The sequence below is a fragment of the Sapajus apella genome, unplaced genomic scaffold (assembly GCF_009761245.1).
Source record: "Sapajus apella isolate SASKATOON/1434 unplaced genomic scaffold, GSC_monkey_1.0 scaffold5, whole genome shotgun sequence".
Lineage (NCBI taxonomy): Eukaryota > Metazoa > Chordata > Mammalia > Primates > Cebidae > Sapajus > Sapajus apella.
In genome coordinates, this window is record NW_022436945.1 from 5362103 (window position 1) to 5382024 (window position 19922).

Consider the following 19922-nt stretch of genomic DNA (forward strand, 5'->3'; position numbering starts at 1 on the left):
ATGCATAATCTCTTTATTCTCTGGCAATCAAGATTTCTGGCCAACAAAAGAAACACAGTTTTCAATAAGGAAGCTCAGAAATTATTGATAACTCATAATGATCAAGAGAACAAAGTGCAAATGCCTTAGCATTGTGCTCAATGGCTTTAAGATATGACCTAACTTTCCTGTCTAATTTCTGTCTGCATCCTGTTTACCAATCAAACCAAACTTTCAACTGTTTCCAGAAGCTCCATGGTTTTTTTCTTTTCTGCCTTTGTTCAGGCAATTAGCTCCATCTGAAATCCCTTTTACCACAACTGTATATATCAGCATACTATTTCTTCTATAAGTTTATATAAGTGGAGTAATAAAGTTTGTGTTCTTTTACATCTAGCTTCTTTCATTCAGCATATTTTTAAAATTTTTGTCATTTTTTTGTATTGCTAATAATACTCTATTATATGATGATATTGCAAGTTACTAGTCTCGTTGGTCATTTGCATTGTTTACTGTTTTGAGTTACAAATTAAGCTTCTACAAACAGGCATAGATGTATTTTCATTTTTCTTTTGGTAAATACCTAGGAATGAAATATCTTCTTTGGTGAAATATAGGTTCAACTATTTTGCCAATTTTAAGATGTGGTTGTTTTTCTTACCTTTGCGTTGTCAGTGTTCTTTCTGTTTTAGATCAAGCTTCTCCAACCCACAGCCCACGGGCCACATGCTGCCCAGGACGGCTTTGAATGCAGCCCAATGCAAATTTGTAAAACTCCTTAAAACCTATGAGATTTGTGCATGTGTTAAGGGTGGCAAATATCTGAGTCTCACAGCACGAAATATGTTAGCAGTAGAAGGAATCTGAGTTACCAACAGTGAATCTGTATGGGTCTGCCTCCTCAGAAAAAAATATCTCAGTATTTAAAGACATGAGTTTGCAGGTTAAAAGGGCTCATGGATTGCCCACTACAATGAAAAACAACTACCTTTCCCCAAGTTCATCTCTGAAATTTCATACTCTTGAGAATACAAGGAAATTCTGAAAACTTCCAGATAGAAAAAAATAGGCCAAAGAATAAACAACAACAACAAAAAGGTCAAATAAACAGAAATATGAAAATGACTTCAGATTTCTCAACAGCAACACAGAAAATAATGGAGCACAGGCTTCAAAATTTTGAAGGGAAATGCTTTCTAACACAAAAATCTACCCAACTAAATTCTCAATCAAATGCAAGGTTAGAATAATGAAATTTTGAATTCTTATGCAAAAATCTCAGAAACCCAACCAAATTCTCAATCAAGTGTGGGGGTAGAATAATGACATTTTGAATTCTTATGCAAAAATCTCAGAAAGTTTAGTCCCCTATGTATCTTTTCAAGAAGCTATTGGAAGATGTGCTCCATAAAACAAGAAAGAGGAGGACATGAGATCTAGGTGTATTAGTTCGTTTTCATGCTACTCAAAGACGTACCTGAAACTGCAAACAAAAAGAGGGTTAATTGGACTTACAGTTCCACATGCCTGGGAGGCCTCAGAGTCATGGTGAGAAGTGATAGGCACTTCTTACATGGCAGTGGCAAGAGAAAAAGGAAGAAGCAAAAGTGGAAACCCGTGCTACACCCATCAGATCTCAGGAGACTTATTCACTATCACAAGAATAGCATGAGCAAGACTTGCCCCATGATTCAATTACCACCCTCTGGCTTTCTACCACAACACATGGGAATTCTAGGAGCTACAATGCAAGTTGAGATTTGGGTGGGGACACAGCCAAACCATATCACTAGGAAACAGGACATTCAGCACAGGAGAGATGAAAGGAAGTTACCAGGATGGCTGCTGTGTAGCAAGTAGAGAGAGCAAGAAGCTCAGATTCAGAGAGAAAACTGGACAGCTCCAGGAAGGATGTTTTCAAGAACCCACCCTCCCCTGCCCACAAAAAAAAAAAAAAAAAAAAAAAATGTGGGGCACAGTGGCTCATGCCCATAATCCCAGCTCTGGGAGGCCGAGGCTTGCAGATCACTGGAAGACAAGAGTTTCAGATGGCCTGGAAACCCTACCTCCACTAAAAATAAAAAAAATTAGCCAGGTGTGGGGGCATGTACCTGTAATCCCAGTTACTCAGGAGGTTGAGGCAAGAGAATCACTTGAACATGGGAGGTAGAGGTTGCAGTGAGCCGAGATTATGCCACTGCATTCCAGCCTGAGCGACAGAGTGAGACTCCGTCTCAAAAAAAAAAAAAAAAAAGAAAAATAAAGAAAAAAAATCATACATACCCCCTGAGATCAATATCTCTGATGTTTTTGAATGTTTCAAGAGATTTGCATGTCTATCAGAGAGTTTGACCATAATCATAGGTGTTCATAGAATATCAAGCAAATACACAAATAAGTGTGCGTGTGGCCAGGGCAGGGATTGAGGTGCATAGACAATGATTACCTCCAAGGTAAACAAGTGGTTTACAACAAATAAAATGTAATCATAGAATGCTATAAGCTCAGCCATGAATAATGCTGGCAAGATAATAATACTTTAAATGCTGATAACAGATTTAGAGTTGTGATATAGCCATATTAGGAGAATGAAGGGTACAGAAGGATGCATTGTGGAGGTGAGACAGGATTAAAGCTACAATCTCTTTTTTCATACTAGGACATTAAAGAATAATATCCCAAACAGAAACAAGGGCCAGGCGTGGTGGCTCACGCCTATAATCCCAGCACTTTGGGAGACCGAGGTGGGTGGATCTCAAGGTCAGGAGTTCAAGAGCAGCCTGACCAACATGATGAAACCCCGTCTCTACTAAACATACGAAAATTTAGCCAGGCTTGGTGGCGCACACCTGTAATCCCAGGTACTCACGAGGCTAAGGCAGGAGAATCGCTTCACCATGGGAGGCAGAGATTGTAGTGAGCCAAGATCGCACCACTGCACTGTGGCCTGAGTGACAGAGCAAGACTCTGTCAAGGAAAAAAGGAAAGAAACAGAAACATCAACAAATAGCATATAGGCATTGTATTAGTCTGTTCTTGCATTGCTATAAAGAGATACCTAAACTAGTCATTTTTTTATTGCATTTTAGGTTTTGAGGTACATGTGAAGAACATGCAAGATTGTTGCATAGGTACACACATGGCAGTGTGCTTTGCTGCCTTCCTCCCCATCACCTATATCTGGCATTTCTCCCCATGCTATCTCTCCCCAACTCCCCACCCCCCGCTGTCCCCTATTTCCGCCCCCGACAGACCCCAGTGTGTGATGCCCCCCTCCCTGTGTCCATGTGTCCTCATTGTTCAACACCTGCCTATGAGTGAGAACATAACAGTGTAGAGGTTTAATTGGCTCACAGTTCTTCAGGCTGTAAAGGAAGCATAGTGGCTTCTGCATCTGGGGAGGCTTCAGGAAGTTTCCAAATGTGGTCGAAGGCAAAGAGGAAGCGAGGCGACTTACGTGGTGGCAGCAGGGAGCAAGAGAGAGAGGGAAGAAGTGCTACACACTTTTAAACAATCAGATCTCACTCACTATCATGAGAACAGCACCAAGGGGATGGTGCTAGACCATTCATGAGAAACCCACCCCCATGATCAAATCACCTCCCACCAGGCGCACCTCCAACACTGGGGATTACAATTTAACATGAGATTTGGTGGGGACAAACCATACCAGGCCTGTGTGAAAGGAAAATCTTGGGGCCCCAAAATTACTAAACTAAATGGAAAAGTCAGGCTTCTGGGAACTGCTCAGAGCAAACCTGCCTCCCATTCTATTCAAAGTCATTCCTCTGCTCACTGAGATAGATGCATATTCTGATGGCCTTCTTTGGAAAGGCTTATCAAAAACTCAAAAGAAGGCAACCATTTGTCTCTCACCTACCTGTGACCTGGAAGCCCCCTCCCTGCTTCAAGTTGTCCCTGCCTTTCTGGACGGAACCAATGTACTTCTCACATATATTGATTGATGTTTCATGTCTCCCTAAAATGTATAAAGCCGCTGGGCGTGGTGGCTCATGCCTGTAATCCCAACACTTTAGGAGGCCAAGACGGGCGGATCACCTGAGGTCGGGAGTTGGAGACCATCCTGACCAACGTGGAGAAACCCCATCTCTACTAAAAATACAAAAAACTTAGCCAGGCATGGTGGCTCATGCCTGTAATCCCAGCTACTCTGGAGGCTGAGGATCGCTTGAACTGGGGAGAAGGAGGTTGTGGCCGCACCATTGCACTCCAGCCTGGGCAACAAGAGCGAAACTCCATCTAAAAAAAAAAAAAATGTATAAAGCCAAGTTGTCCGCCAACCAGCTTGGGCACATGTCATCAGGACTTCCTGAGGCTGTGTCACAGATGCCCTCCTCAACCTTGGTAAACTTTCTAAATTAACTGAGATCTGTCTCAGATTTTTAGGGTTCACACATGTTATTTAGAAATATGGAAGTAAACACCAGGAACAAAACTGTTGAAATAATTAAAAATGCTTACCTCTGGAAAGTGGATTTAACTTAAGGAGGGACTGAACCGGAGAATGTGGATTTTGGTTATAGAAAACAAGAGATTCAAATAAAACAGGATAGAACACCTACACCTGTGCTGTCCTCCCTCATGTTTGTCAAGTGTTTGCCAGGCACTCAGAGTTCATTGCTGTCATTACTGTAAGAATTGAGGACTTGGGCCTCCACCTGGAATTCTGTTAATACCAGCTCTCTTAAACTGTCTCCAGGATTTTGCATCTAGCAGGAAGGGAGATTGTGACCTCTCACAAGTTAGTTGGCAGTAGGTATCCATGGAGAATTGGTTCTGGGACAACCCTGGATACCAAAATCCACAGATGCTCAAGGCCTTTATTTTAAGTGGTGTAGTACAGTATTTGCACATCCTCTCCTATAATTCAAATCATCTTTAGATTCCTTATAATAATACCTGTTATGTAAGTAGTTGTATTATTTAGGAAATGATAACAAGGAAAATAAAGTCCGTTTATGTTCAGTGCAGATACAAGCATTCTTTTTTCCCCAAATGTTTCTCATCCATGGTTAGTTGAATCTGGATGATGAATTCACAAATATAGAGGGCCAAACATACTTAACGTCCCTGAGTTTATCCATTAGTAAAGAGAGAATAATTATAACCCTAGCTAGGAAGGATGCTGCGGAAAGTAATGAATATTATGCTTGCAAAGTGCTTGGCATGTTGTTGTGGTTATTTCCTGAAAACAAATAAAAATCACTTATTGGCTGGTGTGAAAGAGGGCATCTGTGAAAGTTGTCATCCTTTGGAAGAAGAAAAGTCTTTCTTCTCTGATGACTTACCTTTCCTCCAACCTCGTGGCTTCTTTGGGACTCCCTCCCAGGGACACAAGTTAAGATTAGCCTGGGCCAGGCCGGGCGCGGTGGCTCACGCCTGTAATCCCAGCACTTTGGGAGGCCGAGGCGGGTGGATCACGAGGTCAAGAGATCGAGACCATCCTGGTCAACATGGTGAAACCCAGTCTCTACTAAAAATACAAAAAATCAGCTGGGCATGGTGGCGCGTGCCTGTAATCCCAGCTACTCAGGAGGCTGAGGCAGGGGAATTGCCTGAACCCAGGAGGCGGAGGTTGCGGTGAGCCGAGATCGCACCATTGCACTCCAGCCTGGGTAACAAGAGCGAAACTCCGTCTCAAAAAAAAAAAAAAAAAAAAAAAAGATTATCCTGGGCCGCAATGCACGGGTCCTGTCCCAGGTGATGTTTCAAGCTCAGTTATTTATTTATTTATTTTTTTAGACAGGGTCTTGCTCTGTCTCCCAAGGCTGGAGTGTAGTGGTGCAATCACCTCTCACTGCAGTCACTGATCCCCTTCTCCCATCTCAGCCTGGCAAGTAGCTGGGACTACAGGTGCACACCACCAGGACTGGCTATTATTATTATTATTATTATTTTTGTAGAGAGGAAGTTTGTTACCCATGTTACTCAGGTTCGTCTGCGTAACACACTACACTCAAGCGATCCGCCCACCCGGCCTCCCAAAGTGCTGGGACTGCGGACCTGAGCCACCGCGCTCCGCCCCAAGCTCAGGCTTGAAATAGACTGGATTGGGAAACGGAAAACAGCGAATTGTCAGAGCTAGAGTCCCGCCCAGCATCAGTTTGCGGAGCAGTCTAAGTAGAAGGAGAGAAGGAGAATGGAGAAAGCATGGGGCTGGAGGGACCAAAGTTCACCGATGGCGGCCTGGGGGTGCGGGACGTCGCGGCGGCGGCGGCTGCTGCTGCTGCTGTTGCTACTGCTGGAGGCAGGAGGGGCGCGCGCGCTGTGGAGCGGGGAGGGCACCACCCCACAGCTGCAGGACATCTTCCTGGGCCGCTGCGCCGAGTACCGCGCGCTGCTGAGTCCCGAGCAGCGGTGAGGCAGCGGTGAGGCCGCGGGCAGAGCGGGAAGCGGGAGGGGAAAAGAGGCAACGGTGTAGAGAGCGTGGGGAGGGGAAAACTGGCGCTAAAGGTCGGGGTGAAGGGACAATGAGAGAGGCCTTGAGGGGACAGGTGAGTCTGGAGACAGCGATGGTCCTGAAGGATGGGGATGAGTGTGGAGGGAGGCTGTGAAGTATGTCTGCGGGTGAGGGGGTGCGCTGTGCTAGAGGTGAGCCTTGTGTGTGTGTATATTAGTCTGTTCTCACACTGTTATGAAGGAATACCAGAGACTAAGTAATTTATACAGGAAAGAGGTTTAATTGACTCACAGTTCCGCATTGCTGGGGTGGCCTTAGGAAACTTACAGTCACTGCAAAAGTCAAGGCAAAAGAGAAGCAGGCACCTTCTTCACAGGACAGCAGGACAGAGTGAGTGCAAGTAGGGGCAAATGCCAGACGCTTATAAAACCATCTGATCTTGTGAGACTCACTCACTATCATGAGAAGAGCACAGGGGAAACCACCGTTATGATTCAATTACCTCCCACCTGGTCTCTCCCTAGACATGTGGGGATTATGGGGATTATGATTCAAGATGAGATTTGGTTGGGGACACAAAGCCTAACCATATTAGTATGTATATGTGTTCTAGAGGTGAGGGGTGTGTGTTCCAGAGGTGAGATGTGTGTGTGTTTGTTCTAGAGGTGAGGTGTGTGTGCATATGTGTGTTCTACAGGTGAGATGTATGTGTTTGTTCTAGAGGTGGTGGCGTGTGTGTGTTCTAGAGGTGATAGATGTGTGTGTGTGTGTGGTCTAGAGGTGAGGGGTGTGTGTTTGTGTGTGTGTGTGTGTGTGTGTGAGTGTGAAGGAGAGTGGGGAGGTATCACTCTAGAAGTGAGGGCTGGGTAGAGGTGAACTGGGTAACAGCCCATTGCCAGCCAGCACATTTAGTTTGAACCCTCAGAAACCAGAATGTGGTCTCAGGTTGGAATTCCTTCAGTCCAATCCTTCCGGAATTCAAATTTCAGATCCCCTAAATCTAGAGGATTTCTGAAGTTTGGGTCTTTCTTGCTAGCGCTACATTTCTTGCTGATTTTTGTTCCTTCTGTGGACCCCCCTTTTCTTATGTTTGTGATGTCTCTTTCTTGTGCTGATTGTTTTTATTGTCATACATTTCAGACAAATAAAAAACAGCAGAGAATAATATAAGAAGCACCTGTGTTACACACCACCCAGTATGAGAAACAAAAAGTTACAGATGCTGTGGGAAATGTTTTTTGAAAACTAGAATGGCTGGCACTGGAGGGTGCACCTGCCTTACCAAGGGTGGAAGCCTTTTGCAGCATTGGGACCTGACATCACACCTCCTGCTGGCTGGCCTGGCCTGGCCTCACCTGGTCCCTGATTTCCACAGTGGACCTGGACAATGGGACTGGCCCCACTGTTAGGTCTAAATGAAGAGGCACCTGTGTATAGTTGACTGAAATTGTCACATCCTGCTCAGTGTCATTTCTGCTTATCTCTGTGAGCCTGGGGCAAGGCTGTGTTCCTTAGCTCTGAGAAATCTGTGCAATGCCTTCTGAGAGAAAACTCCAGTGTCATACTTCTGAATCTGTCACCTGAGCCATGACAGTTTGTTGTCTTTTTTGTAAGCCTGCTTCTGCAGAGTCACTATATGACAAAATCTCTTGTAAAGCTCTTAGAGAAGTGAAAATACTTCACATTACATCGTGATGTTCAAGTGTGTGTTTTCTTCCCAACTTGTACTTTTGCAAAGGAACAAGAACTGTACAGCCATCTGGGAAGCCTTTAAAGTGGTGCTGGCCAAGGATCCCTGTTCCGTGCTTCCCTCGGACTATGATCTTTTTATTAACCTCTCCAGGCACTCTATTCCCAGAGATAAGGTAATGCTACAACCATCTTGGGTAAAACTTTGCCCTCTGTCTCTACAGAAATGGGTGGTGCATGGGCTAGGTGTGAGATTAGTTGTCCCCTGCATCCTGCAATGTCACAGAAACATCAGGCAGCACACACTGTGTGTGCTGAGCTCTCTGTGGGAAGCTGACTTTGTTTCTGTGTCAGTCCATTCTCACATTGCTATAAAGAAATGCCTGAGACTGGGTAATTTATAAAGAAAAGAGGTTTAATTGGTTCACAGTTCCACAGGCTGTACAGGAAGCATGGCAACATTGGCTTCTGGGAGGACTCTGGGAGCTTTTACTCCTGTGTAAGGCAAAGTGGGAGCAGGTGTCTTATATGGCACGAGCAGGACCAAGGGCAGAGGGAGGTGCCATACATTTGTAAATAATCGGATCTTCTGAGAACTCCATCACGAAAACAGCACCAAAGGGGGTAATCTGCCCCCATAATCCAATCACCTCACACCTGGCCACACCTCCAACGTAGAAAATTACACTTTGACAAGAAACACAAATCCAAACCATATGAGTTTCAAACAGTGATTCTAGATCTCCCGCCGGTTTCGGGCAGAAGAAAATTTCCTAAATCAGCAAGTCAGTGTGAGAATCACCACAAGGACATCAGGACATAGCCATACCTGTCACACTGGGCCTCCACATCTGTCCAGTTCTAAATAACCTTCATCTTAACTAGCCCAATGGCCTGACCCTTGAGAAATTCAGAAAACCCTCAATCTCAGTATCCTCCCAGGAGACCAGTCTCTCCATTTAATGGGTCTTAAGATGATATTCATTCAGTACCAGTTTATTTAAGAAAACCACATATCTATATTCTGTCTATACCCTAAGGTCTAATAAAATGAAAATAAATGAGAACATTTCCATAAAACCCTTGCTTAAAACAATACCTCAAGTTTAAAGAAAGCTAGACACCATTTTTGTTTCTCTGACATAAACATTCTTAACCTGATTTTTTTCTATTGTGTGTTATTTGTAAAAGCAAGTAAATGGAACTGTGAGGTTCAAAGATATAATAGACTGAAAACATGAGTTTTAAGTATATGCTGTTTTTGAACCTCACTGCCTTCCTGTCACTAAAAGGGAGAAGCCAACTTTTTTTCCTTCTCTTCCATAGATTTGGTGGTAGTTGATGAACTCAGTATACTTCCTGGGCTATTTGTTTGCCAGTCATTGGTGCTACGGGTTAAGGATGTAATAGTGAAAAACCGCCCTCACCCTTGGGGACCTTCTAGTCTAAATATACACTGATGGAACTACTGAGGGTCAGATGAAATAGTGATGGGGGGATTTGTGTTATTGTTGTGTGAAAAAGCTGTAGTAGAAACTATGTAATATAAAAGCAGCCGGGCGCGGTGGCTCACGCCTATAATCCCAGCACTTTGGGAGACCAAGGAGGGTGGATCACAAGGCCAGGTGATCGAGACCATCCTGGCCAACATGGTGATACCCTATCTCTACTAAAATACAAAAATTAGCTGGGCATGGTGGCACGCACCTGTAATGTAACCTCTGCCTCCTGGGTTCAAGCGATTCTTCTTCCTCAGCCTCCCAAGTAGCTGGAACTACAGGTGCGTGCCACCATACCAAGCTAATTTTTGTATTTTTAGTACAGACGGAGTTTTGCCATGTTGGACAGGATGGTCTCGATCTCTTGACTTTGTTATCTGCCTGCCCCGGCCTCGCAAAGTGCTGGGATTATAGGCATGAGCCACTGTGCACAGCTGATCATTTTTAATGTAGGTAATCTTATCACATGCATGTGTATTTTGTACTAGTGAGAAAATATTTCATTAACATTTGCATGATCTCCTGGGAATAAAGGGAGGAGAGATGCTAGCACTCTTTGAATGAATAAATGAAGACAACAAAAAGGAAAGTTAAGTCGTGCAGCAGGTCAGAGTTGAATGAGAACCCGATTGCCTGACTTGCCTTAAGGATATTGTGCCTCAGGAGTCTGTTTTGATTTTGTTTTGTATTTTGATATTTTGTTTGTCTTTCCTTAGTCCCTGTTCTGGGAAAATAGCCACCTCCTTGTTAACAGTTTTTCGGATAACACCCATCGTTTTATGCCCGTGAGCGATGTTCTATATGGCAGGGTTGCAGATTTCTTGAGCTGGTGTCGACAGAAAAATGCCTCCGGTACGTTTCTTGCACAGATCACAGGAGACTTAAGAGCTCCTATGTACTATGCATTACCATTTGTGCTAAATGCTTTCATATGCATTCATTTCATTTGATCCTCTCCAAGTCCTCTGAGATAAGTGTCAAGAATAGTTAATAATAACAATGCTAGAGAATACGTATCTTCTGCAGGTGCCAGTCTAAGCAATATATGTATATATAGCGCTACACACACACACACACACACACACACACACATATATTCATTTAATGCCACAACAGCCTCATGGGATTCTATCATAATCCCCACTTTGGTAAATGAGGAAACTGAGGCACAGCAAGATTAAGAAACCTGCTCAGGGGACATAGCTAGTAAGCAGCAGACAGTCAGACTCCAGAGCCCATATTCTCAACCTTGCACAACTCTGCCTGGCTATCCTCATTTGTCCAGAGGGGGAAGCTGAAGCTTAAGGAGGTTAAATGACTGGAAGCGGTAAGACTGGGTCTCGGCTCTGTCCTGATAGATTCTGAAGCCTGTGTGCTTTAACATCACTCCAGGCCACCAGCAGAGATTTTGAGATCCAAGTCATAGGGAACGTTAGAGTCATAAGAGCTGGCCTGCATGTACTGCAAACTCTCCTCATTCATCCAACTGTGGTGCTAGGAGCTGGCGACAAAGCAGTCACCATTTTCAGGGAGCTTATAGCCTCATAGGGGGTATTAACTTGAGTGATATGGGCTATAATGCAGGAAAAATGGTGTGCCGAAGTAGCAGAGAGAGACACCAGTCTCTACTAGGTCATCAAGGAAGCTTGAGGAGGGAGGCTAGCAATGAAAGAGGTGAGGGAGTGTTCCTGTCATGAAGACTGGAGATCCTTCCTGAATATCAGAGTCACTTTAAAAGTTAACATAATGTCAGGCTAGGCGTGGTGGCTCACTCCTGTAATCCCAGCACTTTGGGAGGCCAAGGTGGGTGGATCATTTGAGGTCAGGAGCTCAAGACTAGCTTGGCCAACATGAAGAAACCACATCTCTACTAAAAATACAAAAAAAATTAGCCAGATGTGATGGTGCATGCCTGTAATCCCAGCTACTTGGGAGGCTGAGACAGGAGAATCCCTTGAACCCCGGAGATGGAGGTTGCACTAAGCCAAGAACACACCACTGCACTGCAGCCTGGGTGACAGAGTGAGACTCGGCACAAAAAGGGGGGAAAAATAACAAATAGTTAACCTAATATCAGTTCTTTTTATTTCTCCTCCATTCATTTGTCCATCAAACTAAAATTTATAGTGTCTACTATGTGCCAGACCCTCATCTTCTAGACAGTGGGAACCCAGTAGAGAATAAAAGAGGAAATTAATACCTCATGCTTACATTACAGTAGGGCAGATAAGACAATAAACAGGCAAGTGAAATATATAGTCTGCCTTAAGATTATAAGGGCTATGGAGAAAAATAAAACAGGTAATAAGGACACAAAAACTGGAGGCGGGAGGGCCAGGGAGAGGAAAGTGTTGTATTTTTACCTAGATGCCTATGGAAAACCTCACTGAGGAGCTGGTATTTGAACAAGGATCTGAAGAAGAGAAAGAGCATTTTCTGACAGGAGAACAGTAATTGCAAAGGTCCTAAGGTGGGAGTGTGTGTGACATATTTAATAGCAAGGAGGGCAGTGGGCAAAGAGGAAAGTGTGGGCTATGAGGCTAGAGGAATAAAGGCGGGCCAGATGGCACCAGATGTTGTGAGGCCTCTGCTTTTCACTGTGAGTGAGATGGGCAGCATTGCAGGTTCCAGGTCAAATGGACACAGCCATTCTTTCAATGGAGATGACCAGGAAGCCTTTGATTATGCTGAAGGCGGGGAGAAGGCAGGGAGGAATGTGATGAAAAACATATACAGAAAGGGAGAGCCTCCCGGAAAACCACCAGTTCTTCCTTCCTCACCTCACCCACTGTCTGTTTCTATCTGTGTCCTCTGTGTTTCGGAAGGAAGTGAAGTCCAGCAGTTCAGGTCAGTTAAATAACAGTATGTGTGTGTCATGGAATCCTGTGGGGCCACCATCAATGGTGATGGGGTTTTTAATTCATTGGCCCTGAAAGAAGCATATTTTTAAGCTGAAAATAAAGTTACAGAACCCTGTGATTGGTATGATGCTATTCAAGTAAAAACACATATACACAATACATCTATGAAAATATACACTTAGAAAAAAGTCAAGAAAATAGCAAACCCAAACCATTGACAATAGTTCTTTCTTATTTTGTTTTTTTATTTTTATTTTTCAATTATTATTATTTTTTGAGATAGGGTCTCACTCAGCCGCCCAGGCTGGAATTCAGTGGTATGATCATAGCTTGCTACAGCCTTGAACTCCTATCCTCAAGTGATCACCTTGCCTCAGCCTCTTGAGTAGCTGAACTACAGGTACACAACACCACACTAGGCTGTTTTTTAATTATTTTTGTAGACATGTGGTCTTGCCATGTTGCCCAGGCTGGTCTTGAACTCCTGACTTCAAATAATCCTCCTGCCTCAGCCCCTCAAAGCACTGGGATTACAGGCGTCAGCCACTGCACCTAGCCTTGGTTCCTTTTTTTTTTTTTAATTTAAGTTTTATTTTATTTTTCATTGACGGATAAAAACTATATACATTTATGGGGTACAATGTGATGTTTTGATGTATATATACATTGTGTAATGATCGAACCAGAGTAATTAGCATATCCATCATCTTAAACATTTACTATCCTTGTGAGAAATTCAAAATCCTTTGTACTAGATATTTTGAAATATACAGTACACTATTGTTAGCTGTAGCCACCCTATTATGCATTACAGCCCCAGTGCTTATTCCTCCTGTGTAACTGTAACATTGTATTTGTTGACCATCGTCTTTCCATCTCCCTTATCCATTCCCCTCCCCAGCCTCTGGCAACCACGATTCTTCCTCAACTTCTTTTGAAGATTCCACTTATAAGATCAACTTTTGAAGATTCCACTTATAAGTGAGATCATGGAGTATTTGTTTTCCTGTGCCTGGCTTATTTGGTTGACATAATGGCCTCCAGGTTCATTCATGTTGTTGTAAATGACAGGATTTCATTTTTTATGGCTAAATAGTATTCCATTATGTATATATGCCATATTTTCTTTATTAATTAGTTGATGGACACAGGTTGATTCTATTAATAGCAGCACTTGCCAGAAATATGAGGTCAACTTCTCTATTAGAATTTTTTTTTCTTTATAGAGTATATGATAAGCACATCTCACGTCCCATTGATCTGCTGGAGTCTTTAGTTTGTCCTTAAACATTTTTAAACGTAATACATTTTAACATTTTATATATTTTTCAATGGTATAAAATTTCTGTTTTCTGGCTAAGGATTATCACTTTCTCAGTACTTTTTTTCCTTGTATTTACTACTAAGATAATGTCTAACAACTGAATTTTTGGAGAAGGCACTTCTCCCAATAAAGCAAAGGGTGTTTGTTGTTGTTGTTGTTTGTGGGTTTTTAAAAATTACTTTACTAGTGCTCCAGTAGAGAAATAACCCAGCTAACATGCTGATGCATAGTGGTCAGCTAGGCTCACTCACTAGCCAGCTGTTTAGTTCTCTGCCTTCCTTACATTGTGATGAGCAAAATGAAGGATGTCTTTAATATCATGGACAAGGTGGTCCCTCACCAGGCTCCTTGTGGATCAAGTGGGAAGAACCGTGGATGTTAAACTTGTGCACATTGTACAGAACGGAGGCTAAGTATATTTCATGGAGCTGGCATACATTGTAAGTTAATTCTTCTCTGAGATAGATAATCTTTGGAATAAAACATGTTTGTCTACTTTCCCCTTAGGACTCGATTACCAATCCTGCCCTACATCAGAAGACTGTGAAAATAATCCTGTGGATTCCTTTTGGAAAAGGGCATCCATCCAGGTAGTGCTGAGAATGATATCTGAGTAGTTGAGCATGTGTGGACCTGTGGGGATGGTCCACATACTCTGAACACAGTGGCTCAGAGTCTGCACCCCAGGTCATCACTCAACTCTGAGCCTCATTTTCCACTTTTACCAAATCATGACTCATGCTGTCTGCTCTATAAAGTTGTGAGAATTTGAGGAAATAAATACTTAATGTAGTGCCTGGCACAGAGAAAACATTCTGTAAATGTTGGCTATACATGTGGGTTTTAAGTTATTATTATTTCCATTATGTCATGGTTATCGTTAGTATTTCCAATCAATGATTTTGATTGCTACTAAAATGGGGCAACTTCTGCCTTATGGAAGACCCTAGGACACCTAAGATCAATTTGTGGGGGTCAGAAATGTCCACGAGACTAATATTAATGGGAGAGGAACTGATAGGTGATGGAGGGTAAGTGGGAGATATAGAAATGGTCCTCTGAAAGTAGGTCTGTCTCCCAGAGAATGATGTTACCAGAGTTGATGACAGCTATAAGTAGCTATAACATGCCAGGGACTACAGCTTACACTCTCTGTCACAAGAATTAGAATAAAGATTAGAAATAAAGAGGGTTCCATTCTTAGTTCAGTGCCTGGCAAAAAGCTGTTGACTATTAAGTGTTAGCTATGCTGACCAGGTGAATGTCAGGGCAGTTCCACCCACCACTGCCAACCCCCTTTCAGGACTCTGCATGTCTCTTTGGGTCCCATCTTCTACCCTAGATCCTCAGGTGTCCACTAGGTAGATGGTTAGTCAGGGTGAGAAGGACCTTGGTCAAATCCTCCGTAGTGGCTACAGTTTGGAACTATGCGGAGGGTTCTTCCCAGATAAAACATACTCTGTTTATCACTGTGCTCTGCTGCCCATCCCAAGGGAGTATCATTTGCTCCCACTACCTATAGGTTTCATCTTGAGCACAGAATCCAGTGAGTTGGCAGTGGCTGCCAGGGCTCCTCATTGAGAATTGGGAGGCTACAGAGATGTCATCATCTGAAAGGGGGATCAAATAGTAACTCAGGGGAGATGTTAACATTACATGTAATGGGACCACATATTTTACCCAGTGGCTCTGCCAGACTTCCAAGTGTGTGTTCCAAACTACCACCTTATACTTCTTCCAATTCTAGAATGGAAATCTAATACTAGTGCCTACATTTTTCTGAGCCCTTGGCATTTGCTGTGTAGTCGAAGCATGAGGAAAGGTAGGGTGGTATGGTGATGAAAAGTGGATTGGAACATAGCAGATAAATATTCAATAAATGTTAGTAGTTATTATTTTAAATATTTTCTTCTTTATGACAGTTCTATGAGACAGAGACTCTTAACATCTTTATTTTACAGATAGTAAAGTAAGGTACAGAGAGGTCAAGAAGTTTTACTAAGGTTATGGAACTGACAAACAGTGGAGCCAGGATTTGAAAACAGGCAGGCTGGCTCGAGATCAGACTTTCAACCACGATGTTATATAGCCTCATTGCATCTGCATACTTTTAATTTTTATTTTTATCTTTTTTTTCCGAGATGGAGTCTCTCTGTACCCAGGCTGGAGTGCAGTGGCACATTCTCAGCTCACTGCAACCTCTGCCTCCTGTGTTCAAATGATTTTTCCACCTCAGCCTCCCAAGTAGCTGGGACTGCAGGTGCACGACACCACACCTGGCTAATTTTTGTACTTTTAGTTGAGACAGGTTTTTGCCATATCAGCCAAGCTGGTCTTGAACTCTGACCTCAGGTGATCTGCCCACCTCAGCCTCCCAAAGTGCTGGGATCACAGGTGTAAGCTGCCAGGCCTGACCCTGCATACATTTTTTTAAAAATATTTTTTCTTTTTGTTAGCATAATAGCTGCTCATAACAGAGAGTGACACACATAGAAAATATAAATTTCACCGACATTCCTACCACCTAAAGGCAACCCGTTTAGCATAGTGGTGGTCAGGCGTTGGTACTTAGGGATATAACTATGACTGTTAGCACTATTTGGAAGCAATATGAGACATGGATGACATGGAGTATATTGTTTGGTATTGAGTGTCACTTTGCTAGGGAGTGAACCCAGCCACCTATACGTCAGTGCCACGTATTTCACCTCTACACATCCTTCATTCTAGTATAAACATTTTATGAGGGAAATTATATGCTTCGGATAGTAATTCGAAGTGGAGATTTTGGAATTTCTGTGGACCTGTCTCTCCCTTGGGAATTCCTTGACTTCTGCCCATGTGTTTTTAACACAGTAGAGCTCATGCTCCTCCAACAACTGTTGCATTTTGCTTTGAAAGTAAAGCACTTCCGGCCGGGCGCGGTGGCTCACGCCTGTAATCCCAGCACTTTGGGAGGCCGAGGCTGAAGATCATGATCTCAGGAGATTGAGACCATCCTGGCTAACATGGTGAAACCCTGTCTCTACTAAAAATACAAAAAATTAGCCGGGCGTGGTGGCACGCACGTGCAGTCCCAGCTACTCAGGAGGCTGAAGCCCGAGAATCACTTAAACCCAGGAGGCGGAGGTTGCGGTGAGCCGAGGTCGCGCCACTGCACTCCAGCCTGGGCCACAGAGTCAGGCTCTGTCTCAAAAAATAAAAAATAAAAAAAGGAAGCACTTCCTATGCTATTGCAAATCTTTGTTGTACTTTGTAGACTAAGGGCTGGTTAAAATTTCAGACACGTAAGCATCACAGTTTACTTACTATTCCCTTGTTGTTGAGTATTTTGTAGTGGTTACAATATTTCAGAATTACAAGGAAGGCTCCACTCCACATCTTTGTGCACAATGCTCATGGTAGTCCTTAGTGCTGCTTGCCAAATATTTCTGGCTTGTCTTCTGAGGCCACGGTTTGCACTCCCCTGTCTCACGGTTATTTACATGTGGCTTACCCTGACCAATGAGTTGCGAGTGGGAGTCATGTGTGTGACTTTTGGGTGGAAACCTTTAAGAAGTGGTCCATGACTTGTCACTATCTCCTCCCTTTCCTGGCAATCAGAGATTTTGCAGATGTGTCCCAGACTGAGGACACGGGGAACAAAATCCCAAAGGGCCTGTGATAAACATGTAGTGTGAGTATTATATGTTATTGTTATTTAAAGCCCCTGCGGTTTTGAGGTTCTTTGCTAAGGGAGAATAACCTAGTTTATTCCAGCGGATAAGATACTGCATATTTTCTATTATCTTCTTAGTGTAGATTCCCAGGCATGGATTATTGAGTCTACGAGTTTTTTGACATTTCAAGGCACTTTGCTTTCCAAAATAAATCAGTTTGCATTTCTACCAAGCCATATGAAATGCCACATTTATCATATCCTTGCCGTTATTTAGAACTGACAATTTGTAAAAATGCTCAGTTTATCGTAGAAAAATGTCATGTCTTTATTTGCTAAAAATACTTGGTCTTTCTTGTAGTATTCAAAGGATAGTTCTGGGGTGATCTATGTCATGCTGAATGGTTCAGAGCCAACAGGAGCCTATCCCATCAAAGGGTAAGAACACCACACATTCAAACACAACAGAGGATGCCAAGATGTTTATTTAATTGTTTTAAATAGAGGCCAAAGAAAATTATCCTAATCCCCATCTCATGCTTGCTTCTATAAATTCAGGTAAAGCAAAACAGACGAATGACCTAGTGATCAGAGCCATGTCTACAGAGTTAAACCATTAACAGCTGATGAATACAAGAATAATAAGTAACCTAAAAATAAAAGTTAAAATTAAAAAAAAAAAAAAAACCTCTAGGAATTTTTTTTTTTTTAAAGTAGTGTGTAAATTAACAACTGAACTGGAAAAATTATCATATTGCTTTAGGTCTTTAAGAAATGTTTCTCAGTTTTTTTGCAGATTATGAAATTCCGAATTTCCAGAAGGAAAAAATTACACGAATTGAGATCTGGGTTATGCATGAAATCGGGGGACCCAATGTGTAAGTCATGGTGATATTGATAGTGATAATTGTGTAAGTTTGTTTTTCTTGTATAAGACATGATAAGGTTCATTGAACATTTTCAGTTTGGGGGAAGTGACAGCCTTCTTTGTTTCTAATGGGGTTGGTAGAGAAAGACAAAAGCTTGACTTTCTGGCAATGCTGATAGCCAGTCCTGAGCCCAGAGAGAAAACCTCCTTTATCTGGGATACTCCTCTTAGCCAGCGAAGACAGTGTTCCTTTTTGAGTGACCCAGCCAGCTTTGGATGAGCAAGTTCCTTATGCATTTGTGAGGGTCTAAACCAGTTTATTCTGCTGGTCATTTGAAATTCAAAAGCCCTCACTAGTGGTTCTCAGAGTTAACCTAGGGACTCTATAATTAAGATGTTATTCTCAGATAACAACCAGTTCTTCAACTGGGTCTTGAATAACTGATTAAGAAAACTTTTATGATCCACATTTTCTGGAAAAGCACGAGTTTATGTGTAAATGCAGGCTGAAACTCATCCTTCTCAGCAGAGTATAGGGCACTGCTGGCACAAACTCAAGATTAAAATTAAACTGATTTGGTTTAAAGACAAGCCAATGAGGCCACAGCCTAATTAAAGCTAAAAAGCCATAATGGAGCTTTGGAAGCAAGCTAGGACCTTATCCTTCAGAACAGTCCCTCTGTGCTACATGGAGAAAAGTTTTACTAACCACAGGAGTGGCGGTCCCATTGAAAGTGTTTAGGAGAAACTCAGTGAATTCCCTGTGTCCTTGTCAGCCCCCATGACCCTCTAAGACTCACCATATTAAGGGCTGAATTTTCCCCTGTCTCTTGGGCAATAGATTGTGATAAATTTGAAAACTCCTTAATTACATAAGTAATACCAAGATCTGCATTCCCCTTCTCAGAAGACAAATTATACTTACTTTTGCATGAGAAATGTGTATCATTGGTCTTATTTTTGTGAGAAGTTGCTCTGTCTAGAGCAACTGTCTAGTTGCTTGTTGTTTTATGTATCTATCAGAGAAAGCTTGTGCTTTGAACCTACCTTTACCAAGATAAGGGGATTGCAATTCAATGTCATCTCAGCCCATCCTTTCTGCCGTAGGAGAGGTTACAAAAGGAGTCAGAGCACCTGGTTGTATGTTTGAGCCACAGGGTGGAGATGCAGGTCATAGTCTCAGAAAGTGGGACTCTTGGCTCAGATTTTAGGGAGAACATATTAATAGCATAGTTAATAAAACTGTAATGTATTAGGGATTATCACTGTTAAATAAGTAGATTTTAGCTGCTCTTATCACATGGAAAAGTAACTATGTGAGACGATAGATAGTCAATCTGCTTTACTACAGTCACCAATTTACTATCTATATGTATCTAATGACATCATGCTATAAACCTCAAATATACAAAATAAAACTTATTTAAAAAATAAAACTCACAAGCAGAGAGCTAAAATCAACATGGCTAACAACTGATTGTGTTTCGCATGCTTTGGGCTGCCTTTATTAAAAAAAAAGTTTTTATTTATTTATTTATTTATTTATTTATTTTGAGATGGTGTTTCACTCTTGTTTCTCAGGCTGGAGTGCAGTGGCCAGATGTCAGCTCACTGCAACCTCTG

The 19922-nt window shown here is 42.5% G+C and overlaps 1 protein-coding gene across 3 annotated transcripts in view; it reads left to right on the top strand.

Annotated features, from left to right (window-relative positions):
- Positions 1 to 5898: 5898 nt before the first annotated feature.
- The window catches only part of BST1 (bone marrow stromal cell antigen 1), a 33037-nt gene continuing 19013 nt past the window's right edge, over positions 5899 to 19922 (top strand). Inside the window, exons 1-6 of one of the 3 annotated variants that reach the window (XM_032272913.1) lie at positions 5899 to 6357; positions 8139 to 8265; positions 10305 to 10440; positions 14281 to 14363; positions 17793 to 17869; positions 18217 to 18309. In XM_032272913.1, the coding sequence (XP_032128804.1) occupies positions 6140 to 6357; positions 8139 to 8265; positions 10305 to 10440; positions 14281 to 14363; positions 17793 to 17869; positions 18217 to 18309 (734 nt within the window). In that variant the 5' untranslated portion in view covers positions 5899 to 6139. The remainder of the gene's footprint in view (positions 6358 to 8138; positions 8266 to 10304; positions 10441 to 14280; positions 14364 to 17792; positions 17870 to 18216; positions 18310 to 19922) is intronic. The other 2 variants (XM_032272922.1, XM_032272919.1) reach the window with 2 other exon arrangements.